This window comes from Phocoena phocoena, chromosome 7, assembly GCF_963924675.1.
Source record: "Phocoena phocoena chromosome 7, mPhoPho1.1, whole genome shotgun sequence".
In the NCBI taxonomy this organism is placed as follows: domain Eukaryota; kingdom Metazoa; phylum Chordata; class Mammalia; order Artiodactyla; family Phocoenidae; genus Phocoena; species Phocoena phocoena.
The window spans coordinates 63468078-63492332 of record NC_089225.1 but is presented as its reverse complement, the minus strand read 5'-3'; the positions used below and the strand labels follow the sequence as shown (position 1 = coordinate 63492332).

The following is a 24255-nucleotide window of genomic DNA, read 5'->3' as shown; positions in this document are numbered from 1 at the left end:
CTGCCAGGAGAGGTTATCTTTATTCCTTGTAATTAAATTGACTTTTCCCCCCAAGAAAATACAACAATAGGAAGTGGGTGCTGAATTAAATAAATAGCATGATATCCAATAGACGTATACTTAAATCCCATGCTGGAACAGATGGTCCCCAGCATCTATGTAAGTAATGTGAGAGGACAGTTAATGTTCTGAAACAACTAGCTATCACCAATATGATCCTGATGAACCAATAGATTTCAAACAATAAACCACTTGCCACAAAGAAGAACATATATAAATATATATCATCTGTAAGGTTTTAATTCTCATAATCTGAGAAAGTGTCTATAAATGATTCTCATATTTTTATCTACTATTATCAAATATCAATTTATGGATAAAGTTTGACTTCATATTTTTCACCAATAAAGCTATGTTTTAACATTAAGGTAAAATTAAAGTTATATTTAAACTACATCCCCCGAAGTATGTTTTTTTAAATTTAAAAAAATTTTTTTAATTCCTCTTTTACATACTGTCTGCATGTGTTAGGTTGTGCATGGAAATGTGGCTTTTGCCACATTATGAAAACATTTGCTTTTATACATGGCAGAAACTTGTTGTATACTCTAACAGAGGTGGCTGGTGTGGGGATCGAAGCAGCTATCTTGCAGATGAAAAAGTAAGCAGAGATAAAAGACCTAAATATGTTTCAGCATTTATAAATTTACAGATAAAATAGGTTATAAATCAAAAGCAGTATTTTTTCTGATTCACATGGAGAATAAAGAGAGTGAGTCATTCTTAAGGTATTACTTACAAAGGGGTGTAGATAAGTGGTCAATTTTTATAGACCCTAAAACAGTAGTCTTCACTCTGAATATGGTTTATTTTCTTTTTTTTCTCTTTAATCATGTTTTTCATAAATATTTGTATTTTCTAAATGTGTCCCAAAGAGTAAGTGTTTTGGTATGGGGGTTGAGGAGAAACAGTGACCTTCTTAGATTTTTAGCTTATCCTGTCAGATGATCTCTAGAACCTTCAGCCTTCACTGGGGGTTAGCCTGAGGGCTTTCCACCTAGAAACCTGAGGACCCTTCGGCCTTAGCTCTCTTTCAAGTCTTGGAAACCAACGTCCCGTTGCCCCGCAGAGCCAGCTGGCCCACTGCTTATATCTTAAGAACTTCAAAAAACAAAAATAAGACATAGACAAGCACCATCTAATCTGATGATGGATTAAACAATATTTAGACAGTTCCAAGCCATTAAATAAAACCATTTTAAATTCAAGTTCACAGAATTCTAACAAGTTTTAATCCTACAGACCGTATTCAGAAGAAGAAAATAATTTTCTATAAAACTAGTATACACATCTTCACATATGTTAGGAACCAGTTTTATTCAAAATCAGGTGTATCCTGTGATTAGAGAGAACTGGGCAGATTTACTCATGTCATGTAAATGATTAACATTGGAGAAATGAATAATAGGCCAGAATTACTATGTAGGAAATTGGCACCTGAGAAATCTCTATAGCTGCTGAGAAAAAGAGAGTGCTGAAGAACATTTGCATATTGTTAGAAGTTTGTAAAACAAACAAAAACTATTTTATTCACAGATCAATTATCTTTATTTTCATTTCAAATAAAAACAAAATGTTCTAAATCTGTAGTTCTTCCTCTTAGTTTCCTGTTGTCACCCTGGCAAAGAGACCATGTGAAAACCCCAAATTTGAATCAGTGGGCAAATGTGGGAAGACATTAGAAGCCTGAGCAGGGAAAGCAGGAAATACTACTCAGAGAGTTACAGGGATTTTCAGAATTTTCACTTCTGTCAGCTCCTGGTTGCTACATTCTCACTTTCCATTTCCTTGAAGGTTACCCTGAAGTTTCAGATGAAATACAGTTGACCCTTGAACAACATGGGTTTGAACTGCATGCGTCCATATATATGCAGATTTTTTAAAAATAGTAAATAGCAGGTGGTTGTTTGCGTCCTTGGGTGTGGAACCACACATGGGGGGAACTGTGGATACGGAGGGACAGCTATAAATTATATGCGGATTTTTGACAGCACTGAGGGTGCAGCCCTAAGCCCTGAGTTGTTTAAGGATCAACTCTGCTACTCAGTTAAGACACGTCGGTGGGGCTTCCCTGGTGGTGCAGTGATTAAGAATCCTTCTGACAATGCAGGCGACACGGGTTCGAGCCCTGGTCTGGGAAGATCCCACATGCCGCGGAGCAACAAAGCCCTTGCACCACAACTACTGAGCCTAAGCTCTAGAGCCCGCGAGCCACAACTACTGAAGCCCATGCACCTAGAGCCCGTGCTCTGCAACAAGAGAAGCCACTGCAATGAGAAGCCCATGCACAGCAATGAAGACCCAGTGCAGCCAAAAATAAATAAATTTATTTTAAGAAATAAATAAAAAAGACATTGGTGGTTTGCTGTTTTCCTACAGAATAGTTAGAGACAGAATAATGGTTTGCCTACTGTTTTAAGTTTGACTAGAATAAAAAACAGATCCAGAGGGTCAGACGAGTGTGTGTTTACTTGAAGAAGGTCCTTACTAATGTGAAATGTGGGTAAAGACCAGCCAAATTGCTTGGATTTAAATCTTGGATCTGGCCCCTACCAGATGTATGACCGTGGACAAGTTATGTAAACACTCTGGCCTGAATTCCTTCTCTTTTAGGAAAAAGCATCTACCTCAGGTTAGTAGATCCACAGGTTAAGGATTAAATGAGATAATAGATGTAAAGTGCTTATAGCAATGATATAGCACAATGATATAGCACATGCTCATTAAATATTAGCTACCCTTACATTTTAGAAAATGGGATTTTTTTTTTTTGCGGTACGTGGGCCTCTCACTGTTGTGGCCTCTCCCCTTGCGGAGCACAGGCTCCGGACGCGCAGGCTCAGCGGCCATGGCTCACGGGCCCAGCCGCTCCGCGGCATGTGGGATCTTCCCAGACCGGGGCACGAACCCGTGTCCCCTGCATCGGCAGGCGGACTCTCAACCACTGCGCCACCAGGGAAGCCCAGAAAATGGGATTTTAACAATTAAAACTATGATCAGGAACTATTTTAGGATGAGCAAAGGAGACATCTTTTTCAATTAATTACAGAAATACTTTCATTGTAGGAAAATTAGAAATTCATATACGCAAACTAAATCACAAACTCATTCTCCTTCCAAGTTTTCATATGCATCTTCATACATATGTGCATATGGAAATATATTCCACATGCATTATGTGTTCAGTAAATATATACAAAACAGTAATGGAAATGTGCACTGTTATAGACACTTTTCTAGTCAGATTTCTACATTTTAATGACTGAATTGCATTCTGGTATATGACTCTGCTTCATTTATCAGAACCAATACTCTGTTATTTCATATTTAGGTTGTTTCCAAGTTTCACTCAAATAATGCTTGGGTAAGCATTCTTTTAGCTAAATTGTGCATGTTACTTATTCCCTTAGGGTAAATTCCTGGAATTAAATTGCTGGATCAAAAATATGCATATTTTAAAGCATTTTCCCTTCTCTCCATTTTTAAAAAAATATAAAATGTAATGCTGACTACAGAGAGGGAGGATTTTAAGAAAAAATTAATCTTATGCTCCCTCATATCTCTCTTTTCATGGGTAACCACTGTTTATTTTCCCCTTGGGTTTTTTCTCCTTTTAAAGAAATGAGATCAAATTTCTCAGATTATTTTGTCACTTGCTTTTATTCCACTTATTCATACCTCTTCACATGAGTGTCTTTCCAGATTAGAACACAAAGATCAATTTGCGCATTTGTGAGTTGAAGATTATGATTAAACTGTTCTCCTATTGAAGAACATGAATATTGCTTCAAATATTTTTGCTATTATAAATGCTGCAATTAACATTTTGAAATCTTTTGATACGTATTCCCAACTTGTTCTCCAGCAGTTACCATTTTTGCATTCCCACCAGTGCTGGGACTGGTTCCCTTTACCGACACCATCACTGAGCATTATTTTTGATCTTGTGCCAATCTAAAAGGCAAAAAATGGTATCTTGTTGTTTTGATTTGCATTTCTTTGATTACTAATTAGATTGAACTTTCTCATATGTTCATTGGTCAATTTGCATTTCTTCTTTTGTGAAATGCCTGCCTGGGCCTTTTATGTACTTTTCCACTAAAGTGTTTCTTTTCTTGATTAAATAGATTATTTAACTGTCATATGTTGCAAATATTTCTGCCCAGTTGGCCTTTGTTTGTGACTTCTTATGGGTCTTTAGGACTTTATTGGCATTTAATAACTTCTGTGTTGAGTATCTCAGTCTCTGTAATGTCTGCCTTTATTGCCATGCTATGGCTTTACTAATTTATGGTTATATAAAGTTCTTTCTAATCTAGGAATATTGGTGTATATTATGAAATAGAGATCTAGTTTTTCTTTTCTTTTTTTAAAGATGAACCAGTTCTAAATCACCTTTTACTGAATATTTCCCACTGAACTTGGATACTACCATTATCACATTAGTGACTTAAAATATTTACAAGTATTTCTTTGGACCATTCATTTATCTATTCCTAGATGTTTAAATTATTATAGCCTTAAAAAATAGTATTTTATCTGACTGGGTATGTACTTCCCCTCATTACTGTTAAAACATTTTCTTCATTAATATATTTATTCCAAGAAAATTTGCAAATCGTTTGATTAGGTTCCTTGCCCCTTACATCAAAGAAAATACCATTGAGATTTTGACTGGAATTGCATTAATGTAGTTATTAATAATGAGAATACTGGCATAAAAATATGTGATCTTCGAACTTGGTATGCCTTCATTTATTCAATTCTTTGTCTCTCAGTTTATTTTGAATGGCCTTTTCCACCCAAGCAAGTCCAGGATCATTTTGCTAAATTTGTTTCTGGATAATAATTTGCATAGGATCTCTTTATCTCCATTATGCTTTCTTTCTAGGTATTGATATATTTGTAACCAGCTTCCTTACTGGCTATTCTTTTTAGTTCTGTTGGTTTTAAGTTGACTCTTTTGAGTTTTGTGAATATATTGTGATACCATCTATAAATAGTTATAGTTTCAGCTGTCCCTCTACCCCTTCCACCATCAGTTGTTTTTATTTCATTTTCCTTATGTATGATAGTGACCAGAATGTCCAGAATAATTGAGAATAGTAAGAATGATAATAGGTATTCTTGCCCTGTTTCCGTAAATTTTTCTAGTTTTCACTACTAAGTTGGATCTTGGCTGTTGGTTTAGTATCTTTAAATTTGCAGTTTACAAGAAATTTTAACTAGGAATAGTCATTGAATTGTTTACTGCCAAAGTAAAGCACACACGGCAAGGAATTCAGACTAATATAGGACTTCGAGTGAAAAGTGTGTATTTCATCCCTCTGGTTTTTTTCCTCAGTGGTCCTTGCCTCCCTTTCTACTTCCCTCCTTTGGAGCTCTTATTTGCTGTATGTTTGACTATGTAAATACTCAAATTGATATGAGACGCAAGGTTATAACGAATATTATAAGTTTAGCCTAGAAGAAATTATTTGTAACATATATCATGCATATATAATAAAGGATTAATTTCAAGAGTATTTGAAGGACTACAAATTAGAAGAAATAGACAAGCAACCAAATAGAAATAGGGAAATGCATTTGTAGAGGCAACTCTTTTAAGAAATACAAATGAAAAATAAAAGATGTTCAACTTTATTGTTTAACTGATTTTTGGAAAAGTACTCACAGATATAATCAAGAATATAAATTCCTTTAGGGTAGGTAAGTGCTATGACCTATCTATAACATTTAGCTGTATGAAGCAGACACCCAGCAGCACCCATATATGGGAGGCCAGTTTCTTTACACATCACAAGGTATCATTTGCCATACAGACAGTACATACCACAGGGTGAGGATTTGTCGGGACCTTTGAAAGCCTGCTTCATTCCATTCTTTTTTTTTTTTTTCTTTTTTCTTTTTGTGGTACGCGGGCCTCTCACTGCTGTGGCCCCTCCCGTTGCGGAGCACAGGCTCCGGACGCGCAGGCTCAGTGGCCATGGCCCACAGGCCCAGCCACTCCGCGGCATGTGGGATCTTCCCGGACCGGGGCACGAACCCGTGTCCCCTGCATCGGCAGGTGGACTCTCAACCGCTGAGCCACCAGGGAAGCACCGATTCCATTCTTGAAGGTAGAGGGAGGATGTAAGATCTCCCTGGCACCTCCCAGTTGTTCTAGAGACCCTGGCCATATGCCTACCTGCTCAACAAGTGCAAATAACTTGTACTAAGCCCCCCAGCTGCAGATACCTTAATGATGATTTACTGTGAAAGAGCTTGGTTTCCCTCATATATAACACATACTGTCCAGCTTTTAGTTTCTAAGATATTCTTCCTGAGAAGGAACCAGGGCTCCTTGAGGAATCCAGATGAGCTTGGAACACTATGCTGTTATAAGAAAGAAAGGTTATTTTCAAAGCTATTGGGATATTGTAACAAAGGAGGCAGATGGGAGGAACTCTCACTGGTCATTCTGTACCAATTTGGAGTGTTCAAGTGGAAACAAGAATTTTAATTAATTGAAAAGTTGAGTCTGTAAAAGGTCCGAACTTTATTATATGATCAAAGGGAACAAACAATCTAAAATATGCTAAAGTTGCATTTTCAAAATGTGTTCTAGGACCCTCTCAGGGAGTTTGGGAGGTCAAAGCTATTTTCATAATTTTATTAAGAAGTTATTTGTTATTTGCACTCTTATTCTCTCTCGAGGGTACAGTTGAGTTTCCCAGAGGCTGAGATATGTGGTGACATATTTGCCCTGATGGCTAATACAGTGTGTGCTTTGTATTCTTGTGTTTAAAAGAGTCTCCGTTTTGATGTCTAATATAGTAAATATCAATAGATATAACCTCCATAAACAAAAGCTATTTGGGGCCCCCAGTCTTTAAGAATGTAAATGGGCTCTGAGACCAAAGAGATTGAGAGCCATTGAATTAGAGAAAAGTCAATCTTACCAACATGGGTTAATCCATTAGTACTTACAGAAGAGTGGGTGGGTTGACTCACTCTGTTCATGAAGGCACGTGGGACATTTTGGCTTCTGATGATACATTATTTTCACTCTGTTGATTAAGTGATGATTGTAGTAATAGTGACGGCTGTTTCATTTTCTAGAATATATAAATGTTTCCCATTGAAGTGATACTTTGAGGGTATTGATTCTCAGGTCACCGGGTGACAACAGAAGTAGACGGTACACAGACCTGAAGCTTGAGCTTTCTGAGGAAATGACAGGCCTGAAAATTTGCCCGTGGGTTCACCCTATCCCACTGCCATAAGCACTGAGAGAAGAACTTGTCTTCGTTTCTTTTTCAGTGGTACATGTGCTTTGGGAGCAATTGGGCTGTTTGCAGAATGGTTGGGAAAGGCCCCCAAACTCCCTGAGAATGCAGAGAAAGAACTTCTTAAATCACCTGAAAATTTTTGCTCCAGTCTGAGAATATCTTTATGCCTGCTTAAGGCCTAAGAAAGCTGAGAGAGGGCCTCTGCTTCCTGGGGCTATTTTAGCGCTGGTACCATTTCTACATCTGTTTCTATTGATTTCTTTGTCTCTTATCATGGCTGGTAGTTTTCTGCCTTTTTACACGTGTAGTGATTTGTGATTGAATGAAAGCAATTGTGAATTTTACCATTTAGAGTTGCTAAATATTTTTGTATTCCTGTAAATGCTTTTCTTTTTTTTTCTTTTTTAACATCTTTATTAGAGTATAATTGCTTTACAATGATGTGTCAGTTTCTGCTTTATAACAAAGTGAATCAGTTATATGTATACATATGTCCCCATAGCTCTTCCCTCTTGCATCTCCCTCCATCCCTATCCCATCCCTCTAGGTGGTCACAAAGCACGGAGCTGATCTCCCTGTGCTATGCGGCTGCTTCCCACTAGCTATCTGTTTTACGTTTGGTAGTGTATATATGTCCGTGCCATTCTCTCACTTTGTCCCAGCTTACCCTTCCCCCTCCCCATATCCTCAAGTCCATTCTCTAGTAGGTCTGCATCTTTATTCCCGTCTTGCCCCTTGGTTTTTCTGACCATTTTCTTTTTTTTTTTTTTAGATTCCATATATATGTGTTAGCATACGGTATTTGTTTTTCTCTTTCTGACTTACTTCACTCTGTATGACAGACTCTAGGTCCATCCACCTCACTACAAATAACTCAGTTTCGTTCCTTTCTATGGCTGAGTAATATTCCATTGTATATATGTGCCACATCTTCTTTATCCATTCATCTGTTGATGGACACTTAGGTTGCTTCCATGTCCCGCAATTGACAAAGGATTAATCTCCAAAACATACAAGCAACTCATGCAGCTCAATATCAAAAAAACAAACAACCCAATCCAAAAATGGGCAGAAGACCTAAATAGACATTTCTCCAAAGAAAATATACAGATTGCCAACAAACACATGAAAGAATGCTCAACATCGTTAATCATTAGAGAAATGCAAATCAAAACTACAATGAGATATCATCTCACACCAGTCAGAATGGCCATCATCAAAAAATCTACAAACAGTAAATGCTGGAGAGGGTGGGGAGAAAAGGGAACCCTCTTGCACTGTTGGTGGGAATGTAAATTGATGTAGCCACTATGGAGAACAGTATGGAGATTCCTTAAGAAACTACAAATAGAACTACCATATGACCCAGCAATCCCACTACTGGGCATATACCCTGAGAAAACCATAATTCAAAAAGAGTCATGTACCAAAATGTTCATTGTAGCTCCAGTAAATATTCTTGAGCTTTGTTCTAGGATGTTAAGTTACTTGGAAACACTTGAAACCTTTTTAGGGTTGCTCTTAAGCTTTGTTAGGTGGAATCAGAGCAGCCTTTGGTCAGCTCACTAACGAGACAATACTTTTTTAAGTGCTCTCCCCAAAGTCCCACAAATTTCATTATTTTTCCACTTTGGCTGGTGGAAACACCTGTGTGATCTCTGAGTGTTGTTCTCTCTAATCCTTTGGGTAATTCTTTCCCTGGCCTCACACATATACAGATCCATGCTCAGCTGAAGATTCAGGGGGAAGATCTACAGAGTTCTCTTTCTGTGCAGCTCTCCTTTTTATAATAATTTTCCAAGTGAACTCTAAGTCATGTTGGCTTTCCTGGCTCCTCAGTCCTCCTCAACTCAGGGAGACAACCAGACTCCACCAGGGTTCCGCTCCCTGTGGCCTGGGATAGTCGGCTTGTAATCATATGGCTTCTTTGTTTTCCCTCTCTCAGGGATCACTGTCCTGTGCTACCTAATGTCCCATGTCTGAAACTGATGTTTCCTTTCTCTGGTGTGCTCTTTTAGTCGTTTCAGGCAGAAGGTAAAAGCATTCCCTGTGATTCCATGTGGGCCAGAGTGGAAGTTTTGAAAGTACTATTTTTAAAGTATAAAACACTTCTACTTTGAGAGTCAGTTGAAAAAGTCCGTTATCACAACAACAGGTGTTTTCTGACCTGTGTTTAAACATAACCAGTAAAATTTCATGCCACTATAAAATAAAGTCTGACTATAGTAAGATTCAGGTGGATCTTTCTTTTTAGAATAGCAGGCATTCATAATGCTTTCTGCTCACAGTAATCTTGCTCTGTTTCCTTTTTGCATGTGTTACTTTCCTAGAATGTAAATTTTCTTTCCTTTACATGTTGCCTTCAGCAACCTGTCATAAACTCACTTCTGTTAGTGAATTCTCTTCTTTCCATTACTTTACTCATTCGTTGTAAGTACCAGGAAGCCTCTTGCATGATACTAACTTATTATTATTGAAATGTTGCTTTGTTTATGTTCCTGGAATTCTTCATACATTGAATATTCTCAGATTCTGAATGTCCTAGGCCTTGTGTGGCAGGGACTCCCTTCCATTTCTTCTATTTATGCGAAAATAGACCCAATTTTTCTTTTTTTTTCCCCACCCATCTCATACAGGACTTGACATAAAGCATAATCAGTAAAATAACAGATGATAACGATTTTGTGGGTTTTCACTATTTATTATTCATACATATAAGATATAGACACAGTGGTTTTGATTAGAAAATTTAATTTCTTTTCAGGTGATTCCAAGTATAATTTTCTACATAAAGAAGAATTTATTGAACTCAAAGACATATTCTCTGTCAAACTGAAACGGCGTTATTCAGTTAAACAGCAGAGAAGTGGTACTTTATTAGGAATCACACTCTTCATATGTTTGAAAAAGGAACAAAATAAATTAAAGGATTCTACACTTGATCTTATTAATTTAAGTGAAGACCACTGTGACGTATGGTTTAGACAGTTCAAGAAAATTTTGGCAGGTAAGTACTCCTTGTGGAGATTTTTAATGAGTCTAGTGTCCTTGACAGGTTATTAATCTAAACATGACACTGTATTTATCAGTACAGTAACCCTTGATTATGTTGAGGTCATTTGCTTCTATTGTTAGTTAAGTGTTTTTATCATGAAACGTGTTGAATTTGGTCACATGCTTTTTCTACATCAATTGAAATAATCATGTGGCTTTTTCCTTTCATTCTATTAATGTGGTGTATTACATTGATTGATTTTCATATGTTGAACCATCCTTGCATTCCAGGAATAAATCCCACATGGTCATGGTATATAATTCTTTTAATATTTTACTGAATTTGGTTTGCTAGTATTTTGTTGAGGATTTTAACATTGATATTTGTGAGAGATATTTGTGTGTAGTTTTATTTTCTGCTTTTATTATCTTTTTTTTTTGACTTTGCTATCAAGGTGATGCTGACCTTATAGAATGACTTAGGAAGTAACTGTTGAATGACCGCTTCCTTAAAGAAACTGTGATAATCTGAAATAAAACAGTTCTTAAATATTTTTTTCACTTGTTATTTTTCTATTAATGTTTCTTTTGAGCATATGTTAGAATTTGCTTTTCTTCCACGTGCACATTGATGGCAAGTGCATATATGTACAGGATGGCTTGAGAATAACAGTTTTTTTTTAAATTGGAGTATAGTTGATTTACAATATTGTGTTAGTTTCAGGTGTACAGCAGTGTGATTTGGTTATAAATATATATGTGTGTGTGTATATGTGTATATATGTATATTCCTTTTTTCTCTTCTGTTACAGTTTATTATAAGATATTGAATATAGTTCCCTGTGTTATACAGTAAATTCTTGTTGTTTATCTGTTTTATATATGGTAGCATGCATCTGGTAATCCCATACTCCCAATTTATCCCTCCCCCCCTTCCCCTTTGGTAACCATAAGTTTGTTTTCTATGTCTGTGAGTTTGGGTTTTTTAAATAAGTTCATCTGTACTATTTTTTAGATTCCACATAGAAGTGATATCATAATATTTATCTTTCTCTGTCTGACTTACTTCACTTAGTATGATAATCTCTACATACATGTTGCTGAAAATGGCATTATTTCATTCTTTTTTATGGCTGACTAATATTCCATTGTGTGTGTATGTGTGTGTGTGTGTGTGTGTATCACATCTTCTTTATCCATTCATCTGTGGATGGACACTTAGGGTGCTTCCATGTCCTGGCTATTGTAAAAAGTGCCTCCATGAATATTGGGGTGCATGTATCTTTTCGAATTAAAGTTTTCATCTTTTCCAGATATATGCTCAGGAGTGTCATTGCTGGATCAGACAGTAACTATCTTTAGTTTTTTGAGGAACCTCCACACTGTTCTTCAGAGTGGCTGCACCAATTTACATTCCCACCAACAGTGCAAGAGGGTTCCCTTTTCTCCACATCCTCTCCAGCATTTATTATTTGTAGACTTTTTGATGATGGCCATTCTGACTGGTGTGAGGTGATACCTCACTGCAGTTTTGATTTGCCGTTCTCTAATAATTAGTGATGATGAGCATCTTTTCAGGTGCCTATTGTCCATCTGCATGTCTTCTTTGGAGAAATGTCTATTTAGGTCTTCTGTCCATTTTTGGATTGGGTTGTTTGTTTTTTGAAATTGAGTTGTATGAACTGTTTGTATATTTTGGAAATTAAGCCCTTGTCAGTCACATCATTTGCAATTCTCTCCCAGTCTATAGGTTGTCTTTTGTTTTTGTTTATGGTTTCCTTTGCTATACAAAAGCTTATAAGTTTGATTTATAGGTCCCATTTGTTTATTTTTGCTTTTATTTATATTGCCTTGGGAGACTGACCTAAGAAAACATCAGTGCTATTTATGTCAGAGAATGTTTTGCCTATGTTCTCTTCTAGGAGTTTTATGGTGTCATGTCTCATATTTAAGTCTTTAAGCCATTTGAGTTTATATTTTGTGTATGGTGTGAGGGAGTGTTCTAACTTCATTGATGTACACATGGCTGTCCAGTGAGGATAACAGTTTTTTGAAGATAATATTTAAATTGTCTATATTTCAGGGTAGATTTTTCTGAAGGTAATATCCAGAGAAAAGAGAGCATTTACTAGAATATTATCTCCTTTTGAATTCAGTTGTATCTAAAATTTCTGAATGGCACTTATATTTTACATTTTAAATAAAGTGCATGAACACAGATATAAAGCAAATTGGATTTCTAAAGGTATCTAGGTAAAGTATAATCAAACTGAGTTTTAGGACTTTTTTCTTCTCATAAACTTGTAACTCTTGCTTTCTTTTTTTTTGTTTTTTGTTTTGGCCATTTCTTCCTGTTTGCCAGATTGATCAAGGTAGAGGCAGCTGGTGTAGTTGATGCACAGCTTGGGGTAAGATGACTCAGGACAGAGATGGGTGCCAGACAAAGAGCAGGCACATGGCGAGGTTAGAAATTTTCAGGCCAGGAATCATTGATCAAGAAGACTGAGGACCCAAGTTGGTCAAGGGCAGCCAACTGATACGATTTTATGCACAAAAGATGAGGTGAAGTGAAATATTAGAGCTAGGAGAACTGTTACTAAGTGGTCCCTTCAAGGAGACCTGATTGTTTTAAGAAGGCAGGAAACTACAGAGGCTGTAGTTTGGTTCATCTCTCTGGAAACATACAGAATATATATATATATATATATATATATAAAACTAAAAGTATTCCACTTTAATGGTGAGTCTTTTACAGTGTTCTTATTTTAAATTCATTTGAGAAGAGATAAAAGAAGTTAAAATGAAAATGAAAACTTAATTGAATAAATTTCCTTACATGGGCAGGTACTCGTGGGACTTGAATGGTCTATAAAATAAGAATGTGTCATTTGATTAGGAGAGGCAAAGCTCTTCCTTGAACTGACGGTCTGAGGAGATCTCCCCAGGGGCTTATGAAGGGCTGGCTGAGTGATGTGAGAGACAACTTCTGCAATATATCTCACCCGTAAAACCAAAAGCAAGTAAGCAGAGGGCATCACAAGAAAGCCCAATTCCGTAAAAGCAATTTTGTTGGAGTAGAGCAACTTGTCCAAACACACACACACCACAAAAATACTGTGCACATATTTTTTCAGTTTAATGAATGACGTTTTGGTTTGATTCAGGATTAAAATCTAGGCAATTATAGAGATGAATAAATTACATATTTTTTAAGCTATCATCCTTTGGGAATGTTACTTTTTGTACCTTTGATTTTGATAACAGTTGGAGGTAGTGAAATATATGAGGTCATATTCTCTGCCATGGTCCTGGAGGACAGAGCGATTTTGCTGATTAAAAGCAAATAGATTGACTTGAAATCAACCAATGCAAACAAACAAAACAGGTTTGAAATCATCTAATAAAAATGAAGGAACCGAATCAGGATGGTCTGAATGAATGGCTGTTCCATTTCTGCCTCTCAGTAGACTCAGTAGGTCCTATAGGAGGAGCCAACTCCTCAACCCCATGCCTCACAAAGACAGTTCTGGGTCAGTTTCATCATACGCAAATGCACGCTCAAGCCTCCAAAAGATCTCTGCCAAATGCTGCATAATACTGACACTTCCTTTCTTAAGTTTGTAATCTTAGAGTGTTTTTGTTCATATTTCTTTTACTTTCAAAGCTAGGTAATCCAGGTGTTTATTAAAATGCCTATTGTCTAAGAGTCAAATACAATTGTCTCGAGGCTCTTTCCATAAATGGAGGTGGCCTGTGTCTTTCCCAGTCTTTTTGGGATGAGGTTGATTGTTTACTTCTTCCTGGTCCTCTTTTGTTCTTATTTCCACAGAGTCGGGTCTCTTTGTGGATTATCTTTGTATCTCACATCCATTGTCCCTATTCTGTACCATATATACTGCATCAGGTTTGGCAGATAGTGATTGCTGGTTTCCAAAAACATTTTTTTACAGTCCCCAACCAAGGCATTTGTGTTTGAAATAGACCTGACGTAAGTTCAGGGGATGAGAGAAGTTTACATCACAAAACTATAAATGCCCTACATTTGAATTTTAGACATTACTATTTTAAGTCCAAAGATCTTGCTTTAACTGGTTCTGTGGCAAAACAGTGAATTAAAAAAATATATATTTTTTCATTGATTTTGAATATTGTCTTTAATCAGCAAATGGATTTTTTTCCTGTAAGCTTTTACATCTTTTTCTTCTTTATTCTTCTATTAAGACAAACATGGAGAAGGTATTGAAAGCCTCAACTAGTTGGTCTTTTAGTGAGATTAGTCTAACAATTGTAATTTTAGAATATTTGGATATTAAATGTTATTTTCAAATATGCACATTTATATTTTGAACTGGAGCAATGAATAAGATTTGATGAATTTTTGAGGAAAGAACAAATTGGCAGTACTAAAAGGAGGACGAAGCCAACTCTCAAATATTGATACTTGAAGTTTCAAGACATTGACAAAGAGTAGCCAGATTAAAAAGGGTTTATAAATATAAAAAAGGAGTCTTAGAACTGTTTCTATTTTTATTTGGAAAAAAATTAACTCCTTTTACATTCCAATTTTTAATAACACAGTTGAGCACAGTATCTTTTTTATTCTTAGTAATAGAAAAGTCACCATAACTTTATTGACTAATAGTCAATATAAGTTAATTCATCCAACACACATTTTGGGTCAGGCACTGTGTTAAGTGCTGGAAATACAAAAAAGAATGAAATGTAATCCTGTATGGAACACTCTTGCCCTAGGAGACAGACAAGAAAACTTGTATTATAAATGTGTTAAGGGCCTCAATGAAGATATGAAAAATTTAGTAGGGAACATCACCATTGATCATTGAATCAGAAATTTAAATCTTAAAAAATTAAGGCTGAAATGTAGTCACTGATAAGCCTAATATGTAGTCATTGTGGTGAAAGTCATTTAACATAGTCTTTTCTGCTTTTTTTATACCTGTGATGCAAAGATAAACATGCACAACCTTTAACTATAGCATGTGTGTACACTAGATGCATTAATTTTTATTCATTTAGGGTGTGATCCAGTCTCTGCATATTTGAGTTTCCTGGAAATGGTGAATTGCAAGCTTCTCTGGACCCTGAACCAACCTTTTCTCTAGGTACTATAATCTATACTTTAAAGCATATTCATAGGCTTTCTGACAGGTATCCCATATAGAGGGACAAAACAAAGTATCCCTAAGGTGACATTTAGGGCCATTCAAAACTGAAAGATTTTCAGGAGTTGAACTGGTTGATCTTCAGTGGAGGACTTAGGAGAATGGTGTGGAAATGAAGAAAAAGATTTTAGGGCTTCCCTGGTGGCGCAGTGGTTGAGAGTCCGCCTGCCGATGCAGGGGACACGGGTTCGTGCCCCGGTCTGGGAAGATCCCACATGCCGTGGAGCGGCTGGGCCTGTGAGCCATGGCCACTGAGCCTGTGCGTCCGGAGCCTGTGCTCCGCAACGGGAGAGGCCGCAACAGTGAGAGGCCCGCGTACTGCAAAAAAAAAAAAAAAAAAAAAAGATTAAAAACAAATCTAAAGCCTTATGCCCAAGTAACTTGGAGAGTGGTAAAGTCATAAACAGAGTGAAATCCGGACACTGGTTGATTTGAAGGAAAGATGTTCTGTTGCAGACACATTTGGCATATATAACATCTGTTGGAGATGTGCAGCAGGCTGGCAGTTTGAGAGGAGTGCATGAAGAGGTGAAGAAGAGCTGATGTGATGGGAATAGATGAAAGACTGCAAGGAAGTAGTATACAGTTAAAAAAAAAAAAAAGCAAAGGGCTAAATACAGAATCTTGGGGGGATACTCATATATTAAAATAGGCGGAGGAGACAAAAGCCAGAACTAAAATAGAAGGAATGGTAAAAAGAAAAAAAAGATGAAGAACCCTTTTATCATAAGACCATTGAATTTTGAGATTATATTTTGGTTTTTCTAATTTATTTGTTACCCAGAGACAATTGACAAAGGTATTTTTAGCCCATATTTGACTGAGTTAGTTCTGTTATCATATTTTTCTGTTTCATTTTTAAATGCTAACTTCATGAACCATTTTGATTATACACACTTTGTCCTTGTAATATAATTTGCTCTTAGCTTCTAGTTAAATAGCCTCCAGGTTTTCAGTTCTGGAAAACAAAGAAAATAGAAAAATTACTTAAATAAATATTTGGCTTTTATTCCTAAGAAGAGCAAGTTTTCCTAGTTTCCCAAAGACGTCAAATCTGTTTTCCATGTGATAATAATGATGGTTTTCATAGGATCCTTTCCTCAATAGTAAAAACCAGGGCTTCTAAACAATATTTTGTTTAATATTCATGTTGTCTTATGTAAGAAATTCATGGTGAAATATGTTTTGGGGTTTTTAAAAATCCAAACTGTATCGTGATTTATATTATCATGAACCAGGTAGAGTTTTTCTTAGGAGGAGAACATAATGATGTGAAGTTTTACTAGGATATGCTGCCAGATGATGTACTTATAAGGAGAAATAAACGAAATCAACAGTATAATGGTTATCTTAAGATGAGCATTTGTTATATATCAAAAGTATTAGAGCTTCAGATATTTCGTTGTACAGTATTTGAGTTAGCAACACCTGTCTCCCTAGGGACAAATTATTTTCTGCAAGGACATTTTGTCTGAAGTATGGGTAATTTTTCCTTTGAAGCACCAAAAAAATGATTCAAGACTTTGGTTTATGAGCAGTTGAGTTGGGCATTAAAATATGAATATCACTTAAACATTTAAAAAAACTTTTTAATTAAAAAATTTTATTGAAATATGGTAAATTTACAATGTTGTGTTAGGTTCAGGTATACATCAAAGCGGTTCAGTTTTATATATATTCTTTTTAAAATTTCTCTTACATTACATGTTATTACAAGATAGTATAGTTCCCTGTGTAATACAGTAGGTCCTTGTTGGTTATCTATTTTATATATAGTAGTGTGCATATTTTAATCCCCAAATCCAATTTAACCCCCCTTTAGTAACCATAAGTTTGTTTTCTATGTTTGTAAGTCTATTTATGTTTTGTCAATAAGTTCATTTGTATATATATTTTTAGATTCCACAAATAAGTGATATCATGATATTTGTCTTTTTCTGTCTGGCTTACTTCACTGAGTATGATAATCTCTAGGTCCATCCATATTACTGCAAAGAGCATTATTTCATTCTTTTTTATGGCTGAGTAATATTCCATTGTGTGTGTGTGTGTGTGTGTGTGTGTGTGTGTGTATATATATACACACCACTTCTTCTTTATCCATTTATCTGTTGATGGACGTTGAGGTTGCTTCCATGTCTTGGCTATTGTAAATATTACTGCTATGAGCATTGGGGTGCATGTATCTTTTCAGATTATGGTTTTCTCCAGATATATGCCCAGGAGTGAAATTGGAGGATCATATGGTAGCTCTGTTTTTAGTTTTCTCAAGAACCTTCATACTGTTCTCTACAGTAGTTTACATTTGCACCAACAGTGTAGGAGGGTTCCTTTTTCTCCACACCCTCTCCAGGATTTATTGTTTGTAGACTTTAAAAAAAAAACTTTATTTTCTTATTAGAAATCCATTTTATACACATCAGTGTATACATGTCAATCCCAATCTCCCAATTCATCCCACCACCACCACCCTCACCCCCCACTGCTTTCCCCCCTTGGTGTGCATACGTTTGTCCTCTACTTCTGTGTCTTAATTTCTGCTCTGCAAACCGGTTCATCTGTACCATTTTCTATGTTCCACATATATGCGTTAATATATGATATTTCTTTTTCTCTTTCTGACATACTTCACTATGTATGACAGTTTCTAGATGCATCCACATCTTTACAAATGACCCAAGTTTGTTCCTTTTCATGGCTGAGTAATATTCCATTGTGTATATGTACCACATCTTCTTTATCCATTTGTCTGTCGATGGTCATTTAGGTTGCTTCCATGACGTGGCTGTTGTAAATAGTGCTGCAATGAACATTGGGGTGCAAGTGTCTTTTTCTTTTTTTTTAAATACATTGTTTTTACCTTAATTTTTTTTAACATTTTTATTGGAATATAATTGCTTTACAATGGTGTGTTAGTTTCTGTTTTTATAACAAAGTGAATCAGTTATATATATATCCCCATATCTTTTCCCTCTTGCATCTCCTTCCCTCCAACCCTCCCAATCCCACCCTTCTAGCTGATCACAAAGCACTGAGCTGATCTCCCTGTGCTATGCGACTGCTTCCCACTAGCTATCTATTTTACATTTGGTAGTGTATATATGTCCATATATAGACTACCACTCTCTCACTTTGTCCCAGCTTACCCTTCCCCCTGCCCGTGTCCTCAAGTCCATTCTCTAGTAGGTCTGCATCTTTATTCCCGTCTTGACCCTAGGTTCTTCATGACCACTTTTTTTTTTTTTTTTAGATTCCATATATATGTGTTAGCATACGGTATTTGTTTTTCTCTTTCTGACTTACTTCACTCGGTATGACAAACTCTAGGTCCATCCACCTCACTACAGATAACTCAATTTCGTATCTTTTTATAGCTGAGTAATATTCCATTGTATATATGTGCCACATCTTCTTTATCCATTCATCTGTCGATGGACACTTAGGTTGTTTCCATGTCCTGGCTATTGTAAATAGAGCTGCAATGAACATTGTGGTACATAACTCTTTTTGAATTATGGTTTTCTCAGGGTATATGCCCAGTAGTGGGAATGCTGGGTCGTATGATAGTTCTATTTTCAGGGTTTTTTTTTTTTTTTTGTGGTACGCGGGCCTCTCACTGTTCTGGCCTCTCCCGTTGCGGAGCATAGGCTCCGGATGCACAGGCTCAGCGGCCATGGCTCACAGGCCCAGCCGCTCTGTGGCATGTGGGATCCTCCTGGACCAGGGCACGAACCCATGTCCCCTGCATCAGCAGGCGGACTCTCAACCACTGTGCCATCAGGGAAGCCCTATTTTTAATTTTTTAAGGAACCTCCATACTGTTCTCCGTAGTGGCTGTATCAATTTACATTACCACCAACAGTACAAGAGGGTCCCCTTTTCTCCACACCCTCTCCAGCATTTATTGTTTGTAGAGTTTTTGATCATGGCCATTCTGACTAGTGTGAGATGATATCGCATTGTAGTTTTGATTTGCATTTTTCTAATGCTTAATGATGTTGAGCATTCTTTCATTTGTTTGTTGGCAATCTGTATGTCTTCTTTGGAGAAATGTCCATGTAGGTCTTCTGCCCATTTTTGGATTGTGTGTTTGGTTTTTTGATATTGAGCTGCATGAGCTGCTTGTAAATTTTGGAGATTAATCCTTTGTCAGTTGCTTCATTTGCAAATATTTTCTCCCATTCTGAGGGTTGTCTTTTTGTCTTGTTTATGGTTTCCTTTGCTGTGAAAAAGCTTTAGTTTCATTAGGTCCCATTTGTTTATTTTTGTTTTTATTTCCATTTTTCTAGGAGGTGGGACAAAAAGGATCTTGCTGTGATTTCTGTCATAGAGAGTTCTGCCTATGTTTTCCTCTAAGAGTTTGACAGTGTCTGCCTCACATTTAGGTCCTTAATCCATTTTGAGTTTATTTTTGTGTATGGTGTTAGGGAGTGTTCTAATTTCATTTTTTACATGTAGCTGTCCAGTTTTCCCAGCACCAATTATTGAAGAGGCTGTCTTTTCTCCATTGTATATTCTTGCCTCCTTTATCAAAGATAAGGTGACCATAGGTATGTGGGTTTATCTCTGGGCTTTCTGTCCTGTTCCATTGATCTGTATTTCTGTTTTTGTGCCAGTACCATACTATCTTGATTACTGTATCTTTGTAGTATAGTCTGAAGTCTGGGAGCTTGATTCCTCCGGCTCCATTTTCCTTTCTCAAGATTGCATTGGCTATTCAGGGCCTTCCGTGTTTCCACACAAATGGTGAAACTTTTTTTCCTAGTTCTGTGAAAAATGCCAGTGGTAGTTTGGTAGGGATTGCATTGAATCTGTAGATTGCTTTGGGTAGTAGAGTCATTTTCACAATGTTGACTCTTCCAATCCAAGAACATGGTATATCACTCCATCTGTTTGTGTCATCTTTAATTTCATTCATCAGTGTCTTATAGTTTTCTGCATACAGGTGTTTTGTCTCCTTAGGTAGGTTTATTTCTAGGTATTTTATTCTTTTTGTTGCAGTGGTAAATGGGAGTGTTTTCTTAATTTCACTTTCAGATTTTTTCATCATTAGTGTATAGGAATGTAAGAGATTTCTGTGCATTAATTTTGTATCCTGCAACCTTACCAAATTCATTGATTAGCTCTAGTAGTTTTCTGGTAGCATCTTTAGGATTCTCTATGTATAGTATCATGTCAGCTGCAAACAGTGACAGCTTTACTCCTTCTTTTCTGATTTGGATTCGTTTTACTTCTTTTCTTCTCTGATTGCTGTGGCTAAAACTTCCAAAACTATGTTGAATGGTAGTGGTGAGAGCAGGCTACCTTGTCTTGTTCCTGATCTTAGTGGAAATGGTTTCAGTGTTTCACCATTGAGGACGATGTTGACTGTAGGTTTGTCATATATGGCCTTTATTATGTTGAGGTAAGGTCCCTCTGTGCCCACTTTCTGCAGGGTTTTTATCATAAGTGGGAGTGGAATTTTGTCAAAAGTGTTCTCTGCATATCTATTGAGATGATCATATGGTTTTTCTCCTTCTATTTGTTTATATGCTTTATTACATTGATTGATTTGCATATATTGAAGAATCCTTGGATTCTTGGGAGAAACCCCACTTGATCATGGTGTATGATCCTTTTAATGTGCTGTTGAATTCTGTTTGCTGGTATTTTGTTGAGGATTTTTGCATCTATGTTCATCAGTGTTATTGGTCTGTAGTTTTCGTTCTTTGTGACATTGTTGTCTGATTTTCATATCAGGGTGATGGTGGCCTCATAGAATGAGTTTGGGAGTGTTCCTCTCTCTGCTATATTTTGGAAGAGTTTGAGAAGGCTAGGTGTTGGCTCTTCTCTAAATATTTGATAGAATTCGCCTGTGAAGCCGTCTGGTCCTGGACTTTTGTTTGTTGGAAGATTTTTAATCACAGTTTCAATTTCAGTGCTTGTGATTGGTCTGTTCATATTTTCTATTTCTTCCTGATTCAGTCTTGGAAGGTTGTGCATTTTTGAGAATTTGTCCATTTCTTCCATATTGTCCATTTTATTGGCATAGAGTTGCTTGTAGTAATCTCTCATGATCTTTTGTATTTCTGCAGTGTCAGTTGTTACTTCTCCTTTTTCATTTCTAATTCTACTGATTTGAGTCTTCTTACTTTTTTCCTTGTTGAGTCTGGCTAATGGTTTATCACTTTTCTTTATCTTCTCAACAAACCAGCTTTTATTTTTCTTGAGCTTTGCTATCATTTCCTTCATTTCTTTTTCATTCTGATTTGATCTTTATGATTTCTTTCCTTTGCTAACTTTGGGGTTTTTTTGTTCTTCTTTCTCTGATTGCTTTAGGTGTAAGGTTAGGTTGTTTATTTGAGATGTTTCTTGTTTCTTAAGGTAGGATTGTATTGCTATAAACTGCCCTCTTAGAACTGCTTTTGCTGCATCACATAGGCTTTGGGTCATCGTGTTTTCATTGTCATTTGTTTCTACATGTTCTTCGATTTCCTCTTAGATTTCTTCAGTGATCTCTTGGTTATTAAGCAGTGTATTGTTTAGCCTCAATGTGTTTGTATTTTTTACAGATTTTTTTCCCTGTAATTGATATCTAGTCTCATAGCGTTGTGGTCAGAAAAGATACTTGACATGATTCAGTTTTCTTAAATTTACCAAGGCTTGATTTGTGACCCAAGATATGATCTCTCATGTGGAATGTTCCATGAGCACTTGAGAAGAAAGTGTATTCTGTTGTTTCTGGATGGAATGTCCTGTAAATATCAATTAAGTCCATCTTGTTTAATGTATCATTTAAAGCTTGTGTTAACTTATTTATTTTCATTTTGGATGATCTGTCCATTGGTGACAGTGGGGTGTTAAAGTCCCCTACTATGATTGTGTTACTGTTGATTTCCCTTTTTATGACTGTTAGTATTTGCCTTATGTATTGAGGTGCTCCTATGTTAGGTGCATAAATATTTACAATTGTTATATCTTCTTCTTGCATTGATCCCTTGATCATTATGTAGTGTCCTTCTTTGTCTCTTGTAATAGTCTCTGTTTTAAAGTGTAGTTTGTCTGTTATGAGAATTGCTACTCCAGCTTTCTTTTATTTCCATTTGCATGGAATATCTTTTTCCATCCCCTCACTTTCAGTCTGTATGTGTCCCTAGGTCTGAAGTGTGTCTCTTGTAGACAGCATATATACAGGTCTTGTTTTTGTATCCATTCATCCAGTCTGTGTCTTTTGGTTGGAGCATTTAATCCATTTACATTTAAGGTAATTATTGATATGTGTGTTCCTATTCCCATTTTCTTAATTGTTTTGGGTTTGTTATTGTAGGTCTTTTCCTTCTCTTGTGTTTCCTGCCTAGAGAAGTTCCTTTAGCATTTGTTGTAAAGCTGGTTTGGTTGTGCTGTATTCTCTTACCTTTTGCTTGTCTGTAAAGGTTTTAATTTCTCCATCAAATCTGAATGAGATCCTTGCTGGATAGAGTAATCTTGGTTGTAGGTTTCTCCCTTTCATCCCTTTAAATATGTCCTGCCACTCCCTTCTGGCTTGCCGAGTTTCTGCTGAAAGATCAGCTGTTAACATTATGGGGATTCCCTTGTATGTTATTTGTTGTTTTTCTCTTGCTGCTTTTAATATTTGTTCTTTGTATTTAATTTTTGACAGTTTGATTAATATGTGTCTTGGCCTGTTTCTCCTTGGATTTATCCTGTATGGGACTCTCTGTGCTTCCTGGACGTGATTAAGTATTTCCTTTCCTTTATTAAGGAAGTGTTTAACTATAAGCTCTTCAAATATCTTCTCAGTCCCTTTCTTTTTCTCTTCTTCTTCCGGGACCCCTATAATTCGAATGTTGGTGGATTTAATATTGGCCCAGAGGTCTCTGAGACTGTCCTCAATTCTTTTCATTCTTTATTCTTCATTCTGCTCTGCAGTAGTTATTTCCACTATTTTATCTTCCAGGTCACTGATCCGTTCTTCTGCCTCAGTTATTTTGCTATTTATCCCTTCTAGAGAATTTTTGATTTCATTTATTGTGTTGTTCACGATTGTTTGCCTGCTCTTTAGTTTTTCTAGATCCTTGGTAAATGTTTCTTGTATTTTCTCCATTCTATTTCCAAATTTTGGATCATCTTTACTATTATTATTCTGAATTCTTTTTCAGGTAGACTGCCTATTTCCTCTTCATTTGTTAGGTCTGGTGGGTTTTTATCTTTCTCCTTCATCTTCTGTCTTCTCATTTTGCTTAACTTACTGTGTTCAGGGTCTCCTTTTCGCAGGCTGCAGGTTCATAGTTCCCGTTGTTTTTGGTGTCTGTCCGCAGTGGCTAAGGTTGGTTCAGTGGGTTGTGTAGGCTTCCTGGTGGAGGGGACTAGTGCCTGTGTTCTGGTGGATGAGGCTGGATCTTGTCTTTCTGGTGGGCAGGTCCACATCTGGTTGTGTGTTGTGGGGTGTGTGTGACCTTATTATGATTTTAGACATCCTCTCTGCTAATGGGTGAGGTTGTGTTCCTGTCTTGCTACTTGTTTGTCATAGGATGTCTAGCACTGTAGCTTGCTGGTCGTTGAGTGGAGCTGTGTCTTGGCGTTGAGATGGAGATCTCTGGGAGATTTTTGCCATTTGATATTACGTGGAGCTTGGAGGTCTCTGGTGGACCAATGTCCTGAACTTGGCTCTCCCACCTCGGAGGCACAGTCCTGATGCCTGGCTGGAGCACCAAGAGCCTGTCATCCACACGGCTCAGAATAAAAGGGAGAAAAATGAAAGAAAGAAA

General features: G+C 36.7%; 1 protein-coding gene across 1 annotated transcript in view; it reads left to right on the top strand.

Moving 5' to 3' along the window:
- The window catches only part of CERKL (ceramide kinase like), a 144509-nt gene that overhangs the window by 33826 nt on the left and 86428 nt on the right, over nucleotides 1-24255 (top strand). Inside the window, exon 2 of the mRNA XM_065880155.1 lies at nucleotides 10096-10338. Coding sequence (XP_065736227.1) covers nucleotides 10096-10338 — 243 coding nt within the window. The remainder of the gene's footprint in view (nucleotides 1-10095; nucleotides 10339-24255) is intronic.